This window comes from Spermophilus citellus (genome assembly GCF_964194105.1).
Source record: "Spermophilus citellus genome assembly, chromosome: 2".
Taxonomy (NCBI): domain Eukaryota; kingdom Metazoa; phylum Chordata; class Mammalia; order Rodentia; family Sciuridae; genus Spermophilus; species Spermophilus citellus.
This window is the reverse complement of record NC_138183.1, coordinates 193930001-193949649: the sequence shown is the minus strand read 5'-3', so window position 1 is coordinate 193949649 and position 19649 is coordinate 193930001. Positions and strand designations below refer to the sequence as shown.

Sequence of the window (19649 nt, the reverse complement as noted above, 5' to 3'; positions counted from 1 at the left end):
ATTTTTATGTGGTGCTGAGGATCGAACCCAGTGCCCTGCTCATGCCAGGCGAGCGTGCTACTCGCTTGAGCCACATCCCCAGCCCCTATGTTCTTTAGGATATCTTTAACACCGGAAATTTTCAAATTGAATTACAAGATATTCAGAAAAGAAGAGTAGAGAGCAGTATCCTAATTTTACATTTATTCATCTACTCTGTGTATATATGGGCCGTGGGTACCATTCCTGCTGCCTCTGTTTATGGGCCACGTGGATAGTTAAGTTTGCACATGGATGGGCCATGTGTTAGTTAGATTTGCGCCCCTGTGACCAAATACTTGACAAGAACAACTTAGAGGAGAGAAAGTTTATTTGGGGGTTCATGGTTTCAGAGGTGTCATCCATAGATGTCTGAATTCATAGCTCTAGGCCTAAGAAGAGGCAGCAGGTCAGGGCCAAAAGACATGGCAGAAGAAAACTGCTCACTTCATGGCATCCAGGAAGCAGAAAGAGGAGGGTGGTAGGGGCCGAAGGCAGATGAACTCCTGGGTTCCAGCAACCCACCTCCTCTAGCCACCCCCCACCTGCTTACAGTTACCAGCCAGTCAGTCCATTCAAACTAGTATGAACTGATTAGATTTCAGCTCACAATCCAGTCATTTTATCTATGAACATTATTGCATGAACACAGGAGCTTTTGGGAGATACCTCATATCTAAACCATAAATAGGCCTGGTACTGATAACCATATTTTTCTTATTAATTTAAGCACAGTAGACAGGTAGAAGTAAATATATTAAAAAAGGTCTGAAGAGGCTAAAAATGAGTAGTACTTAGGGTGCTCTTATCACAGTGTGAGCAAAAAGGTAGAGTCAGAGAGACATGGTATATTCAAATCCAAGTCATTAGAACTAAAAGGAGTATGAATAATTTTTGAAGGAAAAAAGTGGGCAGCTTCAGGGAGAAATTTGCCAAGGGCAAATCATTGCAGATTATCTTCTTAAACTAACTCAAGAACCGTTTATGGGGGCTGAGGTTGTGGCTCAGTGGTAGAGTGCTTGCCTAGCATGTGTGAAACGCTGGGTTCAATTCCCAACAACACATAAACAAACAAACGAACAAATAAATAAAATAAAGATACGTGCTCAATAGAAGTAAAAAGAACCATTCATGGTGTTTATTTATTTGTTTATTTATTTATTTATTTTAATGTATACTAACAGCATACATCATTTGCCAGGTTCTTGCATTCTCTCTGCCCTTGAGGGACTTATAGTCTAATGGATAGAGAGAATATCCTGTAATTAGAGTTTTGGCTGGGGCTATCCCAGTTTTTTCCCCCTTTCCCTACCTGCATAGCCCTGCTAAAATCTAAAATTGTTTGTTCCATTTTCGAAAGGGAAATAATTAAACAAAGTTGTCTATTCCCATTCTAGATTGACAGGTTTAATTCTTAGTCTAGAAAACAAGGATATTGAAGGACAGTTCTCTCTGGCATATATACAGGAAAAAGAAGCCAAGTGGGAGAAATCAGTATCTTGTAATTGTGGTAACTGAAAGTTTTTCAAAGCCTCTTTTTGAGATATGAGATTTTATGTCTTTGTCAGTGAAGATTGCTCTTTTTTCTCACGAGGTTGCAATGTTAAAGTGACTGAAGGAAACCCAGCTTAATGACTCAAGCAAGGGGAAAGAATCCAGTTGAATTTACAGGAAATCAGAGGCTTTCAAACTTACACATTTTACAATTAAAACAACTGGCTAATTAAACAGTTTAACCACTGGTAATTTGAAACAAACCTTTCATTTAAGGGGGAAAATGGTTAATTTAACAGTGGTTTGAACCAGCTTTTTAATTAACCAGCTGCTCTAATTATAGGAATTGCCCAAACTGAATTTGAAAATGTCTCCTTGCCAAGGAATTCTTGCAGATGAGACTGAGTCAAGCATTTGCGGCCCTTTCAACTTCAGATGTATCATTATCTCAAATATCAGTTTTCCTTCTGCTTTCTGAAATCACTGGATGATTGAATTTTTATGTACTTAAAGAGGGTGACTAGCAACTCTGAATTCTTTTTTCCTTTTGTACTGGGGATTGAACCCAGGGGCACTTAACCACTAAGCCACATCTCCAGCCCTTTTTATAGTTGTAGATGGACAGAATGCCTTTATTTTATTATTTTGATGTGGTGCTAAGGATCAAACCTAGTGCCTCACACATGCTAGGCAAGCGCTCTACCATTGAGTTACAATCCCAGGCCCATCCCTAGCCCTTTTTATTTTCAGACAAGGTCTCACCAAGTTGGTTAGGCCTTGCAAAGTTTCTGAGGCTGGCCTTAAACTTTCAATCCTCCTGTCTTAGCCTCCTAAGTTGTTGGGAATACAGGTGTGTGTCACCATGCCCTGCTTGAATTCTCTTTTCTGTTTACACAAAATGTTTTATTATGTAATTCAGGCATGAGAGCTATTATAGTGAGGTAAACTCTTGATCTTTGTATGGTTAGGGCAGAAGAAGAGTTTCACAGAGATGGTGACATTTGAGCTGACCTCAGAGTCTGTGTAGAATTTCACTGTTAGAGAGGTACAATCCTTGAGTAAGGGAACAGCTCAGGAAGACAAAGAGACAAGAAAACTTCAGTTTTTATAAAGAGTAACAAGTGTAGCTCTTTGGCTGAAGAACAGGATTCTAAAGATCTAGGAGAGTAGGAGAATGAGTTGAAATAGACCTTAGAATCAAGGTTCTTAAATGCTTACCTAAAACTTCCCACTTTGGGTAGTGGAAAACCATCAAACATTCAAACATTGAAAAATATAGCGAAGACTACCTCTGTTTCATTCATTGTTATTTTTGTAATGTCAAACAAATATTAAGTACTTTAAAAATATGTATGTGCAGGCTGGGGATGTGGCTCAAGCGGTAACGTGCTCGCCTGGCATGCGCGGGGCGCTGGGTTCGATCCTCAGCACCACAGAAAAATAAAATAAAGATGTTGTGTCCACCGAAAACTGAAAAAATAAATATTAAAAAATTAAAAAATATGTATGTGCAGTGTATAGTGGTTGAATTTATGAAACAACATAATTAGATTTGTATTTTAGAAGAATTTGTCAGTTGTAGGGGATGGAATGGGGTGCATGTGGGTACAGGGAGATCCACAACAATTACTTTGCTCCAGTTTCTAATTTCTCAACTCTTCCATTTATACTCCTTTTCCTCATTCCTTTCACACAGTAACCAGAAGGATCTTTGTAAAGCATACCAGGCATAAAGATTTCCTGTTTATTTCTATTTCTTTTCAGGATGAAATCCAAACGCTTAATAAGGGCCAGCATTTTTGGTTCCAACCCACCACTCACTTTATTCTCTTTGGTGTGTCCCTCTCTCTTTGCTTCAGTCACACTGATGGCCTTTTTACTTCTTGAATATGCCTAGTTATGTCCCATAATAGGGTCTTTTCACATGCTGTTATTCAAAAATTTCATCCTCCATTTTTTTTATTCAATAAACTATTTGCGTGTTAAATCCCCTATTTTATTGTTTTGAATAGATAATACATCTACATGGAACAAAATTTAAAAGGTGCAAAAGAAACTAAAAAGTTAGTCTCCTTTTTCTTCTAGCCACTTACTTTCTCCACTTGAGGATAATCACTGTTAACCATTTTCTTCTGAATTCTGGTCTCATTTCAAATGTCATTTTTTCAGAAACCTTTGCTGATATTCCATTCTAAAATAGATATGTTTATTGTGTTGTCATAGCTGTCTATGATTTCTTTTTTTATCACTTTTGACAATTTGTATCTTATATTTATTTTGTGACTATTCCACTAGTGATTCCACTAGGCTGTAAGCTCTAAAAACAGAGTTTTGTTGGCATTGTTCACTGTTGTATCCAATATCATAAGTATTCAATAATTAAACTCTTCCTAAGCCTTGGTTATTTGTCTAAGTTCATCTTTTAACATCCTGTTCCTCGTGCTCTGCTTTGAAATTCTTTCTGGTCCTTCTCCTCTCTTACCTTGTTTTCTCTTTGCTAAATCCTTCCTGTCCTTCAAGTTTTACTTAAAAATCATCTGCTCCAAGTAGCCTTTCCTGATCCCTCATCAACTAAAGTGCTCCTTCCTTGCATGTGCAGGTCCTATCGTAGATAGCCCTTATTACCCGACATTGATGTACTCTTTGTCTCCCTAGATGATAGGTTCTGTATTGCATGGACTTTGTTCATTGTTTCAACTCTGGCTTCTGGGGTAGTGCTTGGTACCAGTCAGATCTCCACACATAGTAGGTTAGTTGTATACTGCATAGTTTCACAATTCGTGTGTATCATTTACATAGCTCTGATGGTACAATTGTTACTGGCTACCTGGATGCATAATAATAAGTATTCATTGAGTGAGCGAACATACTTTAGAGAGTTCATTGCTTTTTAGGATGTCATATTTTGAGATAGTCAAATTATGTTAGATAGGACTCATTTTCAAGGTTCTGATCTGAGGATCATCATGTCCCCATTAAGGAAATTTTGATATCAGCCTCTTGGGTGGGGCCCCAGGTTGAAGGATCTAGAGCTCAAAGCCTCAAAGGTCTTATGTTCAGAGAGATACAATTGGGGCAACAGCCAAGGACATACCTCATTTATGTTCATTACTCTTTGGGAATTTCTAGCTGAAAACACCTCCCTCAGGTTGGTGTGGTGGTACATGCCTGTAATCCCAGCTACTCAGGAAGCTGGTCCAAGTCTGAAGCCAGCTCACCAGCTTAGCAAGGAAAGAAAGATCTCCTTCTTCTTGCATGGTAAACTCTTGCTCCTCTTTTAAGAACACAGCTATTATGTCTTCTGAACCTATTCCCCTGCACCCTGCACCCCTACCTCAAAAGCAAAGTTAATTGTCCCTTCCTTTGTGTACCTACAACATTGCGCACATCTCTATTAAAGTAATTTGTAGGGATGGTATCTTGGCTCAGCGGTAGAGCACTTGCCTAGCACGTGTGAGACCCTGGGTTCAATCCTCAGCACCACATATAAATATATAAAATAAAGGTTTTGTGTCCAACTATAACTAAAAAATAAATATTTAAAAAATAATTTGTATACCATAAGGTATACAAATCCTCATCCTTCCTGAGGAGACCTTGAATGTTTCAAGAAAAAACAGCATATTTTATTTACCTTTGTAATGTCCCAGTGTCTACACAATTGTTGGCATGTAATTGTAAATATGGACTAGTCCATAATCATGGAAAGGAACCAAGGGATATCTTGATAAAAGAATGTAGATTGTAAATTCAAGAAAGCCTTGAAACCAGGATTATCTCTGATTGACCTGGCACAGAACAGACCTCCTTGGAAGCCCATTTTAGGAAACAGCCGCCTAGCTGGGTATAGTGGTGCATACTTATAATCCCAGTGACTCAGGAGGTTGCAGTAGGAGGATCATGAGTTCCAGGCTAGCCTCAGCAATTTAGTGAAACCATATCTGAAAATAAAAAATAAAAAGTACTGGGGATGTAGCTCAGTGATTAAATGCCCCTGGATTCAATCCCTGGTACCAAATAACAACAATAGAAACAAAAAACAGGGACCTAAGAAACCTTTTCACTTGATGTCAGACTTCTCAATATCATTTTTGTTACCACCTGATAGAGTGATGACCCTGAGGAGATGAGGACAGGATTACAGGAGCCAGAAGGAAAAGAAGCAGGAACCTAGGACAAGGACTTCTCCAGAGAGTAGAGACAACAGAAAAGACAGGCAGACAAGCAGACCTGTGCATGGCTAGTTCCAGTGAATGGGGAGAGATAAGGAATGGAGACCAGAGCCAAGAAAGGTCAGATCTAGCCAGATTTTGTATTCTGGAAATTCAGTTGTTTTAATCTAATGGTTATGAACACTGGCTGTGCAGTCAGATAAACCTAGATTTAAATGGCAGTTCTGTCTCTTTCTTCCTGGATCATTTGCTGGTCATTTTGTCATTTTGTTTTTTTGAGCTACCATTGCTTCTTTATTTGTAAATGAGGATAATAAGATTAAAAGGGAATGTTTGTATGTGTAATGTGTTTATATGAAAGCAAGAAGCAAGATGTGGTCAGCAAGTACTTCCTTAAAGGAAAATTTTGGTGGCACCTCTCTACTACAATAAGTATGTATATAGGGATATTCTCTTTCTCTTTCTCTCTCTCTGGTACTGAGGATTGAGCCCAGGGGTGCTTTACCACTGGTCTTTTTTATTTTGAGATGGTCTTGCCAGGTTGCTTAGGCTGGCCTCAGCTTCCCAAATCTGAGATTACAGACATGTACCACCTCTCCCGTTTTAGGGATCCTCCTTTTTTAACCTAGTAGTAGCATGCATGTACACTATTCTGTATCTAAGTCTTTTGTTATTGTTGTTCACTTAACATATTAACACAAATAATGCAAATTGGATGATTTCTGTTTGTGATGCTGGGGATAGAACCCAGGAACTTGTGCATGTTATGTAGGTGCTCTACCACTGAACTACATCCCAGCAGTTCTATAAAATCTATAAATTTTATAGAACTTGGTGATTCTCTTCTTTGCTGAACATTTTCACTACTTGCCTCTGTATCTATAAAGTCCCAACCAAAAAGGTTATTGCCTGTTAAGGAACAAGAAGAGATGAGAGCCCTATGAAAATGTATTTTGTTCTCCTATCCCCAATGAGTTTTGCAGGAGAGAATTTCTCAAAAGAAAGATGGGTGGTGGGAATTGGATATATTCCATGGGCTAAAAGGGGAGAAAAGGAGGGCAAATAGAATTTGTCTAGAATCAAGAAATACCTATGGTTATTTAAACAAACAAATTGCTCTCTGGCCCCAAATATTTTCAGTCCTTCAGTGGATAATTTGCCTCCTATCATATGATCTGTCAGTCCTTGGAAGAGCTTAGAAATAGGCTTGTTTTATTTTTTCTCTTTTAGGTGGCATTCTACTGACTACCAGCCGGCACTATAAGACAAAGCCCACCCATGGGATTGGAAGATATAAGCACCTAATTAAAGAACCAGAGGTAAGGGGTAAGGAGAGTCCATTAGAAAAGGGGGGTATGCAGCCTTTGCAAAGACTTGAAGATCATATATGCACAGGATGGGTAATATTGGAACTAGAAAGTAAGGGGAATTGTCTCTTAGTTCTCTCATTATGTAATTTGGGATTATCCAGATTGAGATATTTCTGTAAGAGTTCAATCTTGTCCTTAGGCCAGATTATCACACTAAAAAGAACGTGGTTTGGTTTTGCTATTTGTGATTCTTTCTTTCTTTCCTTTTTCTTTTTTTGGTACCAGGGATTGAATCCAAGGTCACTTAACCACTGAGCCACATCTCTACACCATTTTTATTTTATATCTTGAGACACGGTCTCCCTAAATTGCTTAGGGCCTTACTAAATTGCTAAGGCTCCTGCCTCAGCCTCCTGAGTCACTGGGATTATAGACATGAGCCACCATGCCCAACTGTGTATATTGCTATTTTTAAAATTTCAGTTATTGAGTATTATATACCAGGTGCTGTAACTACTATGTGCCAGGCTTTAAAAACATCATTTCATTTTACACTATTATAATTGATATGTTTAATTTTTTAATATGATTTTTTAGTTGTAGATGGATACAATACCTTTATTTTACTTATTTATTTATTTTTAAATGTGATGCTGAGGATCAAACCTAGTGCCTCATATGTGTGAGGCAAGTGCTGTGCCTCTGAGCCACAATCCCAGCCCAATATGTTTAATTTAATCCTCAGAATATTCTATGATTGTTAAAGTCCCTGTTTGAGGAATCTAAGATGCAGCAAGATGAAATGACTTGCCCAAATGACTAGTGATTTCCAAAACTAGTATTTGCTCAGAATCCATCTAATGTCTATGCTATTTCTATTTATTAATTCACTATATTTAGCTTCACAATAACCTTTGCTGTAACAGATGAAGAAACTGAGGTCTAAGGTGGCCACTCAGTGTCATGGAGTGACTAAGCAGATAATTAAGATTTGAGTCCAGATTTTCTTTGGCTTCCATCTGAGTCTGGTGCTCTTGATGCAGCCACAAGTTGTGCTACTTTGCCACCCCAATCAGAGCCAAGCCTTCTGTATATATGTATGTATGACATTGAGTCATAAACATGCTCACAGTTCATTATGGACTGTTCAGAGTGCCATCAGCAAATCATTCAAGTCACAAATTGTAAATTTTATAATTTTTATCACCAAAACTTTTGGAAACTGAGTATGCTGCACGGCATATCAGGCTTTTGGTCTGAGGATTAGGATGATGCAATTCCTTTCCAATTTTCTCACCCTAAAGAGTGCCACCTATGGCTAGGGATGTGGCTCAGTGGTAGAATACTTGGGGTACTTGCCTAGCATGCAGGAGGACTTGGGTTAAATCCTTAGTATCACAAAGAGAGAGAGAGAGAGAGAGAGAGAGAGAGACAAAATAGTAATAGACATACTCTCATCTTTCACTTTGAAATCAGAGAGTGTCAGGGGTTGGGTTTACAGACCCACTTTCCAGCCCTGACTGGACATAAAGTGGTTACCTTTGCCATTTCCTTACTATTGTAACCTTATATATGTACACATATATACTTATATATTGTAACGTGTGTGTATGTGTGTAAAATAATGTGAACATTTCTGTATAAAAGTGGTAATTTATCCCAGAGTTCATTTAGAGGTCCATAATATAATACTGCAGGGTCTTAAGAATGGCTACCATAGGCCATCCCATAATAAATCCAGGCCAGTCATAGGAATTCAAAGGTTTGATGGTGGACAGTAGCCCATCTTTCCTACCACCTTTCTCCTAGCCTTCCTTCTTTTCTGCCTGGCTGTCTTCTATATGCAGTCAGTGTGGGCTTCCCAAAACACAGCCCTGTTTCATGTACATCCCTTGCAAAAATATCTTTAATAACTCCCTGTGGCATTCATGAAGGTGTGAACTCAGTAGGAACAAAGGAGGGGATGAATGTGAGAAAACTTGTGCAGGTAAAATTACAAAAACTAGAACCTGATGTTATATGCAGTTAAGCTCTTGCTGGCTATGCTGTGCCCTGGCTTAGAACTGAGCAATAATAATATAACAATGAGCTCCTGATGATGTAGATCAGTCCAGACAAATCTAGGCCATCATGGAAAAGCAAGTGAGATGTCCAGAGGGGTACTGGAATCAGCTTTCTTTCTCTGTTCACCCAAAACAATACCATTGAAGAGCCCTGGGATTTTCCTTAATTAGAAAAGCCTTCTAGGACTTCAGGGAAGTTCCTCTCCTCTCTGTTGGAAAATTTTAGCCTCTCCCCATTGCATTCAGACTTTAGAATTCTTCACGACTCAACTGCAGTGCTGTCACAGTGAGAAGTCCTGTTGTTGTATTTGGCCATGGGCGTAGTGGGCTATGAACAAGAGAGAACAAGGCCCTGCACCTTGATGACTGAACTCTCTAGAAATTAGCACCCTGGTCTGGTCACCATTGTTAAAAACTTTACTAATACAGCTGGGTGTGGTGGCACATGCCTGTATTCCCAGAAACTTGGGAGGGTGAGGCAGGAGGACTGCAAGTTCCAGAACAACCGCCGCGACTTAGTAAGACCTTGTCTCAAAATAAAAAATAAAAAAAGTTTGGGATGGGCTGGGGCCATAACTCAGTGGCAGAGCGCTTGCCTAGCATGTGTGAAGCACTGGGTTCTATCCTTAGCACCGCATACAAAACTAAACAAATAAAGGCATGCTGTCCATCTACAACTATAAAAAAAATTTTTTTAAGGCGGGGTGGGGATATAGCTGAATAATAGAACACCCCTGGCTACCCCTTCCCACCACCTCTGCAAAACAAACAAACAAAAAACCAACTTCAGAGGATGTGTTAAAAAGGTCTGGGCTCTATGCTGTCTGCCTGTGTGACTCTGGAAGACATTCTCAATCTCTCACGGCTTTATATTCTGTCCACACAAAATGAAGAACCAGGACAAAAATCTCTTTCTCTCTCCCACCCCACCCTCCATCTTCCTCTCTCCCCAGCACTGGGTCTCAAACCCTGGGTAAATTAATGTTTATTGAATGTTTAAATATGTGTCACAGATTTACATATAGTATTTTGTTCAATTCTCAGAACATCCCTTCGAGATCAGGTCTATTGTCAGTATTACTAGCCTTGTGAATGGAATATTTGTGTGTCTTCCCCGTGCTAGTGCAAACTGGGTTCCTGCTGTCTTCGGCTGCTAGAGACCATTCCAGATGCTCTGGCAGCCCGTAGGCTGTTGGCTCCTAGATAGAGGTGGCTTAAGACATAAGTAGAGACAGATTTTTTTTCTTTCCCCGCTTTTTTTTGTTTGTTTGTTTGTTTGTTTTGTTAGGTGTTGGGGATTGAAACCAAGGTCTGAGCATGCACTTTATCACTTAGCTACATCCCCAGTGCCCATTTTCTCTTTAAAAAAGTATTTCTGTCAGTAGTAAGACTAAATAAATCTCCATTTATTAGGACAATATGGCATTGTCTCAGGGGCTGGGGTTGTGGCTCAGTGGTAGAGCGCTTGTCTAGAACATGCAAAGCCCTGGGTTTGATCCTCAGCACCACAAAAAAATAAATAAAATAAAGGCATTGTGTCCAACTACTACTAAAAAATAAATATTTTTTAAAAATATATGGCATTGTTTCAGGATAGACAAATTCTCCAAGGGAATAAAATAAAGACTACAGGAATAGATCCATATATCTATTGACACTTAGGACACTTAGTGCAGTACAGTGGTACTCCGTCATTTGGGCTGGATGATTATGAGGGAAAAAAAAATGATCTTTTTTTTATTTTATACCAGGGGTTGAACTTCAGGGACACTTAACCACTGAGACACATCCCTAGCCCTTTTTTTGCATTTTATTTAAAGACAGGGTCTCACTGAGACTGGCTCTGAACTCGAAATCCTCCTGCCTCAGACTCCTGAGCTGCTGGAATTACCAGCACCTCTTCACCTGGCAAAAAGTGACTCTTGATTCCTGTTTCATACTATAAACAAAAATCACTTAAAATGGATTATAGGCTGAGGGTGTAATTCAGTGGTAGAGCATGTGCTTAGTTTGCACAGGTCCCTAGTTTCAATCACAAGCACCAAAAAAAAAAAAAAAAATAGCAATCATAGATCTAAGTGTAAATGTTAAAATAAAGCTGCTAGAGCCAGGTGCATTGCCACATGCCTGTAATTCCAACAGCTAGGGAGGCTGAGGCAGGAGAATTGTGAGTTCAAAGCCAGCCTCAGCAACAGGGAGGTGCTAAGCAACTCAGTGAGACCCTGTCTCTAAATAAAATACAAAATAGGGCTGGGGATGTGGCTCAGTGGTCGAGTGCCCCTGAGTTTAACCCATGGTACCCGCCCCCCAATAAATAAATAAATAAAGCTGCTAGAAGACAAAATAGAAGAATATCTATACTTAGTGACATAAAGTCACTATAAACAAAAAAGAAAAAATTAATAAATTGGACTACATTAAAATAAGAATGTTCATCAAGATGCAAAATAGTAAAAAGGAAAGCTAGAGAGAAAGCAAAGATATTTGCATATACATGCAAGTGATTATGCCTAGACTATATGAAGAACTTGTATAAATCAATAAGAGAAAGACAACTCAATTTTTAAAAAATATTTATTTTTTAGTTTTTGGCCGACACAACATCTTTGTATGTGGTGCTGAGGATCAAACCCGGGCCGCATGCATGCCAGGAGAGCGCGCTACCGCTTGAGCCACATCCCCAGCCCCTGACAACTCAATTTTTAACATGAACAAAGTGGTTAGTTCAGTGGTAGAGCACATGCTTAGCATTTGCAGGGCCTTGAGTTCAATTCCTAGCAACCAGAAAATAAAAATGGACAAAATACGTGAGTAGGCAGGTAATAAAAGATAATATCCAAATGGCCATAAACATGGGAAGGTACTCAGGCTCAGTAAACATAAAGGAAACGTTTGTCAAAACCTCAGTGCGGGCTGGGGTTGTGGCTCAGTGGTAGAGTTTTCACCTAGCATGCATGGGGCCCTGGGTTTGATTCTCAGCATCACTTAAAAATACATGAATGGAATAAAAATATTGTGTCCAACTACAGCTAAAAAAAATAAACATTTAAAATTTTAAAAACCCTCAGTGCATTACCACTACATATACGCCAAAGTGACTAAAGTAAACAAACCAACCAGAAAGCCTTACTGTACTGTTTTCTAAGTTTTGACAAGAATGCAGAGCAACTAGAACTCTCATACACTGCTGGTAGGGGACTAAATTGAAAACTACTTTGTAAAACTGTCTGAGACTATCTGTTAACAGTGAACATATGCATACTTTATGAGTCAGTATTTCAATTCCCATATATATTCCCAAGAAAAACACATATATACTTTCAGTAAAAGATAAATACAAGGACTGGGGTTGTGGCTCAGTGGTAGAGCACTTGCCTAGCACGTGCAAGGTGCTGGGTTTTATCCTCAGCACCACATTAAAATAAATAAATAAAATAAAAGTATTGTGTCCAACTACAAAAAAAAAAAAAGATAAATACAAGAACATTGGCAGCAATGCTGTTCATAATGGCCTCATGCTAGAAACAACCCACATTCCCACCAAGAGTAGAAAGGGTAAATACATTTTAGTATATCTGTACAGTGGACTGCTAGATCATTGAGAAGGAAAGACCATTATTGTTTAATATAATGCATGACAAAATTTACAAACATAATGAGAGAAGCCAGACATAAAAGAGAATGCAGCATACCATTTCGTTTTCATGAAATTCAAAATTAGGTAAAATAACCATATGGTTATATAAATAGAAGAATGATTACCAATTTGGGAAAAGGAGGAGACCTTTTGGAGTACCAGAAAAGATCTGTTTATTGTCTAGAATACTGATCACACAGATATTTTCACTTTGTAAAAATTTATTAAGCTGTATACTTATTTATGCATTTTGGGGTACAAATGTTATGTTGCAATAATATCTTCCAAAATGTAGTAGATTTTTTTTTGTTGTTGTTCTTTTTCAATGGCTTGGATCAAATACAAGGCTTTGTGCATGCTAGGGAAGTAATCCCAAGCCCCCAATTTTTAAATATAGAAGAAAAGCAGTTAAAAAGGCTTCTTTTTCCCACTATAGCCTGGCCACCCAGTCCCCTCACAGGAAGCCAGTAATATAATTATTTTTGAACATCCCTAGAGATAATTTTTGGATATAGAAGCAAACAAGTGTATATGTAATTATACACACACACGCAAATACATATATCTGTTTTCTCCCACCCACATTATATGTGTGGCAATATTTTGAACACACTGTTCTACAGTGTGATTTTTATCATTTAATTTATTTTAAAGGTCTTTCTATATTATTATATAAAAAAATTCCTGCCAGGCATGTGGCACATCTTTATAATCCCAGCTATCTGGATGTTGAGGCAAGAGGATGTCAATGTAGTGAAACTCTGCCTCAAAATAACAATTTCAAAAAAGGAGCTGGGGATGCAGATTAGTGGTAGAATGCTTGCTTACCGTACCTGAGGCCCTGGGTTCAGTCCCCAGTGCTACAGGCACAGAAAAGTTTCTTATTTCTTCTTATAGCTGCATTAATTTATTTAACAAGTCTCTTTTGATGCACATTTAGGTTAGATTATTTTCAGTTAAGAAGCATTCTTTATCCTGATCTATGGTGTGGTAAAGATCTTTTCCCAGGCCTCATTCTAACTTTTTAAAACAATCTGCACGGGCTGGGGATGTGGCTCAAGCGGTAGCGCGCTCGCCTGACATGCGTGCGGCCCGGGTTGGATCCTCAGCACCACATACAAACAAAGATGTTGTGTCTGCCGAGAACTAAAAAATAAATACTAAAAAATTCTCTCTTTCTCTCTCTCTCTCTTTCTCTCTCCCTCCCTCCCTCCCTCCCACTCTTTCTTTAAAAAAAAAACAAAAACAATCTGCACAAGTTGATATGTACTTAGGCAATACTTTATATGAAGGATAAAGGTAGAACTAAAATAATTATTCTACCTCTCAGTTCTCAGCAAGAAGGATGTATAGACAGTTGTGGAATCTAAGAACTAGGAGGTCTGCAAGAGAATGAATGCTGGGACTCCCTGCTGTTGACGTCTTCAAGATTTTGATGAATGCTAAGGATTCTCTTCTCAGAAAAATGTACATGTAAAATTTTGCATATATATTTTGCGGCTCAATTCATATACCTCTTAATTCATATATGAAGTCTAGATTCTGAATCTTTTAATCTAGACTAGAGGTGTAGCTCAGTGGTAGAGTGCATGCTTAGCATGTATAAGGCTCTGTGTTAATCCCCAGTACAAATCTGATATAAATACATCAATTTACAAATTGAGAAACAGAATTAGAAATGGGAAGAGAGTCTCAAAACAAGGTAATGGCAGAAGACAGTCACATGTATTCTTGTTAAAATAATGCCAGTAATTTTCTCTCTCCTGATGTTGTTACCCAAACTGTTAAGGGAAGCCACCCATTCCTTCCCAAGAGAACTTCAGCTTGTAGTAGGGTAATCTGAGAGAAAAATGATGAACAATTTTATTTGAATGATTGAATTTTTTAAAAAGATCCAAATGGTATGATTGGAATTTCTTGTACAATACTTTGATTTATTTTCTTTCTCTTTTTGTTTTCTGTTCAGTCCAAGAAGAAGAAAGGAAAAGTGGAAGTGAGACCCATTAATTTGGGGACAGATTCTGAATATGGGGTTTTAAACATTCATTTAACTGCATACGACATGGCCCTGGCAGAGAATTATGCCCAGTATGTTCATAACCTCTGCAACCATCTCTTCATCAAAGTCGAGGAAAGGTATGAAAGGAGCCTTTGGGTGGATGGTTTTTTTTTTTTTTTTTTTTAAAGAGATAGTGAGAGAGGAGAGAGAGAGAGAGAGAGAGAGAGAGAGAGAGAATTTTTAATATTTATTTTTTAGTTCTCAGCGGACACAACATCTTTTGTTGGTATGTGGTACTGAGGATTGAACCCGGGCCGCACGCGTGCCAGGTGAGCGTGCTACCGCTTGAGCCACATCCCCAGCCCCTGGGTGGATGTTTTTGATGTAGCATGCTCTATCTTTTTCATTTTTTTTAAAGAGAGAGAGAGAGAGAATTTTAATATTTTTATTTTTTAGTTCTCGGCGGACACAACATCTTTGTTTGTATGTGGTGCTGAGGATCGAACCCGGGCCGCACGCACGCCAGGCGAGCGCGCTACTGCTTGAGCCACATCCCCAACCCTCTATCTTTTTCATTAAATCACGTTTTTTGAGGAATAATTTACATGTAGTATAATCCCCCCCACTTTTTTTTTTTTGGTACTGAGGATTGAATTCAGGGGCACTCAACCACTGAGCCACATCCCCAACCCTATTTTGTATTTTATTTAGAGACAGGGTCTCACTAAGTTGCTTATTAGCACCTCGCTTTTGTTGAGGCTGGCTTTGAACTCACGATCCTCCTGCCTCAGCCTCCCAAGCCACTAGGATTACGAGTATGCACCACTGTGCCCAGAAAAATTCACCTTTTTTTTAGATATATAGTTTGCCACAATCAAAATTTATATTCCATTAGCATAGAATTTTCCATGTCCTCTGGTATAGTCAGTCAGTCTCCTTCCCCTGCCCTACTCAGTTCCCTGGCAACCAATGATTGATTTTCTGTCCCTGTTGTTTTAACTTTTTCAGAATATCATGTAAATGGGATCACACAGTATGTAGCTATTTCTCTGGCCTCTGACTTAGCATGATGTGTTTGGGATTTATTCATGGTTATTCAATTTTCCTTTCCCCTTTTCCCCCAGCTCCTGGCAACTACTATACTATTTTTCTGTCTCTGTGTCAAGTTTTAATTTATTTTTATTTTTTGAGGTACTGGAGATTGAACCTAGGGATGCTTTACCACTAAGTTACATCTCTAGTCCTTTTTATTTTTTATTTTGAGATAGTCTTGCTGAGTTTCTGAGGCTGGCCTCAAATTTATAATCCTCTTTCTTCAGCCTCCCAAGTAGCTTGGATTAAGTTTTTATTGTTTTAATTGTGGTAATACATATAAAGTTTATCATTATAACTTTTTTTTTTGCATACTGAGGATTAAACCAGGGTCACTTTACCACTGGGCTACATCCACAGCCCATTTTAGTTTTTATTCTGAGACAGGATCTTGCTAAATTGCCAAAACTGACCTCAAATTTGTGATCCTCCCTGTAAGCAAAAATAACCAACACAACTTCAGTACTATAATGAAAACACAAATGACCGGGATGGAAGCAAACCTCAAATGGATTAGCAAGCTCTCCTTTATTCTACAGTGAAGTCAATCAGTCAGGCTTGGGAGGGCTCATTTTCTGGGTTCGGAATGGCCCCAGGGTTACAGAAGAAGTCTTGAGTTTTATAGTTTACAATAAGGGTGAATTAATCATTGAAGACTACAGAGGTGCTGTTCCAACCTAGTTGTGCAGGTTAAAATTTTAACTCAGGAAGGCAGTTGTAAAAAGTTTGTCACTGGGAATAGCTCAGAACTGGGTTTTCATTGCTTATCTTCCTTCCTCTGAGACCCATTGTTAGCTAGAGCTTCACTATTTGCTTTTCTCCTTCTAGGACTCATTGGCAATGGGAAAGGGTAAAAGTCCAGGGCCCAGCATTTCTGTATCTACCTCCTCTCTTCAGGACACCCACTGTGGTTGCGAAGGGATGAATGTTTGCTTTTTGTGGAGACGCTGGGGATGAACCCAGGAAGGGATGAAAGTTTGCTTTTTCCTTTGGGTCCCATTGTTACTGGGAAAGGAGGTTCTGGGAGAGGTTTAATGTTTGGCTAATTCCCTCCCTCCTCCTGAGCCACACTGTCCCTCCGTTTTTCCCAGGGGGCTGTCGTGTGGGAATATTATTTTCCATAACCTTTCCCTCCTGTCTTAGCCTTCTGAATCACTGGGATTATAGGTATGTGCCACCCACACCTTGCTCCATCTTAACTTTTCAATTTTTATTTTTGCAGTGTTGGGGATTGAACCCAGGGCTTGATGCATGCTAGGCAATTGCTCTACCACCTAACCTCTTAACTGATTTTAAATGTACAGTTCATTGCCCAGCATAGTGGCACATGCCTGTAACCCCAGCAACTCAGGAGGCTGAGGTAGGAGGATTGAAAGTTTAAAGCTTTAAACTTAGTGAGGCCTTAAGCAACTTAGTGAGACCCTGCCTCAAAGTCAAGAATAAAATGGGCTGGGGACGTGGCTCAGTTGTTAAGCACCTCTGAGTTCAGTACCCAGTACCAAAAAATGATATGAACCATCACCACCAACCATCTCCATAACCTTTTTTATTTTGTAAAACGAAGACTCTCTCTATACTCATTAAATAACAATTTTCCTTTCCCCTTTTCCCCCAGCCCCTGGCAACTACTATACTATTTTTCTGTCTCTGTGTTTTGACTGTTTACCTCATATAAGTGGAATCATACAGTATTTGTCTTTTTGTAACTGTCTTATTTCACTTAGTGTAATGTCCTTAGAGTTCATCCATGTTGTTGCATATGTCAGAATTTCTTTCCTTCTTAGGGCTGGATAATATTCCACTGTATGTATATTTCACGATTTGCTTATCTATTTATCTGTTGATGGACACTTGGCTTACTTCCCTGTTTTAGCTGTTGTAAATAATGCTGCTATGAATGTAAGTATCACATTTTTTTGAGGCGGGGTACCTGGCATTGAACTCAGGGTACTTAACCATTGAGCCACATCCCCATCCCTTTTTTGGATTTTATTTAGAGACAGGGTCTCACTGAGTTGCTTAGGGCCTTGCTAAATTGCTGAGGCTGGCTTTGAACTTGCAATCCTTTCTGCCTCAGGCATGCACCACTGCACCTGGCTCATAGGTATACAAATTTTTACAAGTATTTTATTGCTGAGTAATATTCTATTAAATGGTTAGACTGTCATATCCATTTGTCTGTTGATGTACATTTGGACACTTGGCTTACTTCCTTGAGGAATCACCAATAAGTTGGAATGGTGATTATGAATAAAGCCAAAATAAGCCTTCTCATATAAAATTCCAAGGACCATATGTCTTCTTTTTTCTTGGCTATGTAGCTAAGAATGTGATTTTTGGATTGTTTAACTTTATAGGGAACTAACAAATGGCTTCACTATTTTGTATTTCCACTAGCAATTTAAGAGTTCCAGTAACTCTTCATCCTGGTCAGCTCTTGATATTGCCAGTTTTTTAAAAAGTCCCTTAAGCTGGGTACAGTGTTGCATACCGTATTCCCAGAGACTTAAGAGGCTGAGGCAAGGTGATCATAAGTTCAAGGCCAGTATCAGCAATTTAAGGAAACCCTGTAGGTATGTAGTGGTATCTCATAGTGGTTTTAATTTGCATTTCCCTAATGATGTTGAATATCTTTTTATGTCCTTATTTGATATCTGTATATTTTCTATGGTGGCATATCTTTTCAGACCTTTTGTTCTTATTAAAAATGACATTTTTTGTTATTGAGTTATGAAAATTCCTTATCTATTTAGATACCAGTTTCTTAGCTGGGCATGGTATCCCATGGTTATAATCCCAGTGTTCAATCCCCAGTATCAAAATAACAACTACAAAAAAATGATAGTTTCCTTTTTTAATTTATATTGTTCTCTTTTTAAAAGTGTGTGTGTATGTGTGTGTGTGTGTGTAAATGTGGCTCTAGGAATTGAAGCCAGAACCTTCCACATTCTAGGCAAGAACTCTATCCCTGAACCATATCCCCAGCCCATTTTGGGTTTTTTGTTTATTTGTTTGTTTGTTTGTTTTTAGTACTGGGGATTGAACTAAGAATGCATTAACACTGAGCTACGTTCACAGTCCTATTTTTGTTTTGTTTTGAGACAGGGTCTTGCTAAAAAGCTAAGGGTCCCTCTTAAATTGCTGAGGCTGGCCTTGAGCTTCCAATCCTCCTGCTTCAGCCTCCCAAATTGCTGGAATTACAGGTCTGTGCCACCATGCCCCAATTTCATTTCATATTTTATTTTGAGAGGGTCTTGCTAAATTGCCCAAACTGGTCTGGCACTTGCAATCTTCCTACCTAAGCCTCCGAATAGCTGGACTTACAGACCTATCCTACCACCATGCCTGGATCAGAAGTTCTGTTGTTTTAAGTTTTACAGTTAGTTCTGATCCATTTGAATTACCTTTGTATATAGTGTGAGATTACGTCTGTCTCCTCCTCCTCCCCCTTCCTCTCTTCCTTCTCTTCTTCTTTTTTCTTCTTTCATATGGTTATCTACTTGTTCTCACACCTTTTGTTGAAAATATTTTTTTTCTTTTTTGGGGGGTGGTACTGGGGATTGAATTTATAGGTGTTTTATCACTGAACCACACCCCTATTCCTTTTTATTTTTTATTTTGAGACAGGGTCTTACCAAGTTGCTTAGGGTCTTGCTGAGTTGCCCAGGCTAGCCTCAAATTTGAAATCCTCCTGCCTCAGCCTCCGGAATCTCTGGGATTATAGACATACACCACTACACTTGCTTCTTTTCTTTTTTTAAATTAAGATTTCTCCAGGCCGGTGTTGTGGCTCAGTAGTAGAGCGTTTGCCTAGCATGCGTGAGGCACTGGGTTTGATCCCTGGCACCACATAAAAATAAAAAC

At 38.9% G+C, this 19649-nt stretch overlaps 1 protein-coding gene across 2 annotated transcripts in view; it reads left to right on the top strand.

Moving 5' to 3' along the window:
• The window catches only part of MRPL48 (mitochondrial ribosomal protein L48), a 57310-nt gene that overhangs the window by 23805 nt on the left and 13856 nt on the right, over positions 1-19649 (top strand). Inside the window, exons 4-5 of one of the 2 annotated variants that reach the window (XM_081279312.1) lie at positions 6915-7003; positions 14661-14830. In XM_081279312.1, the coding sequence (XP_081135438.1) occupies positions 6915-7003; positions 14661-14830 (259 nt within the window). The remainder of the gene's footprint in view (positions 1-6914; positions 7004-14660; positions 14831-19649) is intronic. The other variant, XM_081279313.1, reaches the window with a different exon arrangement.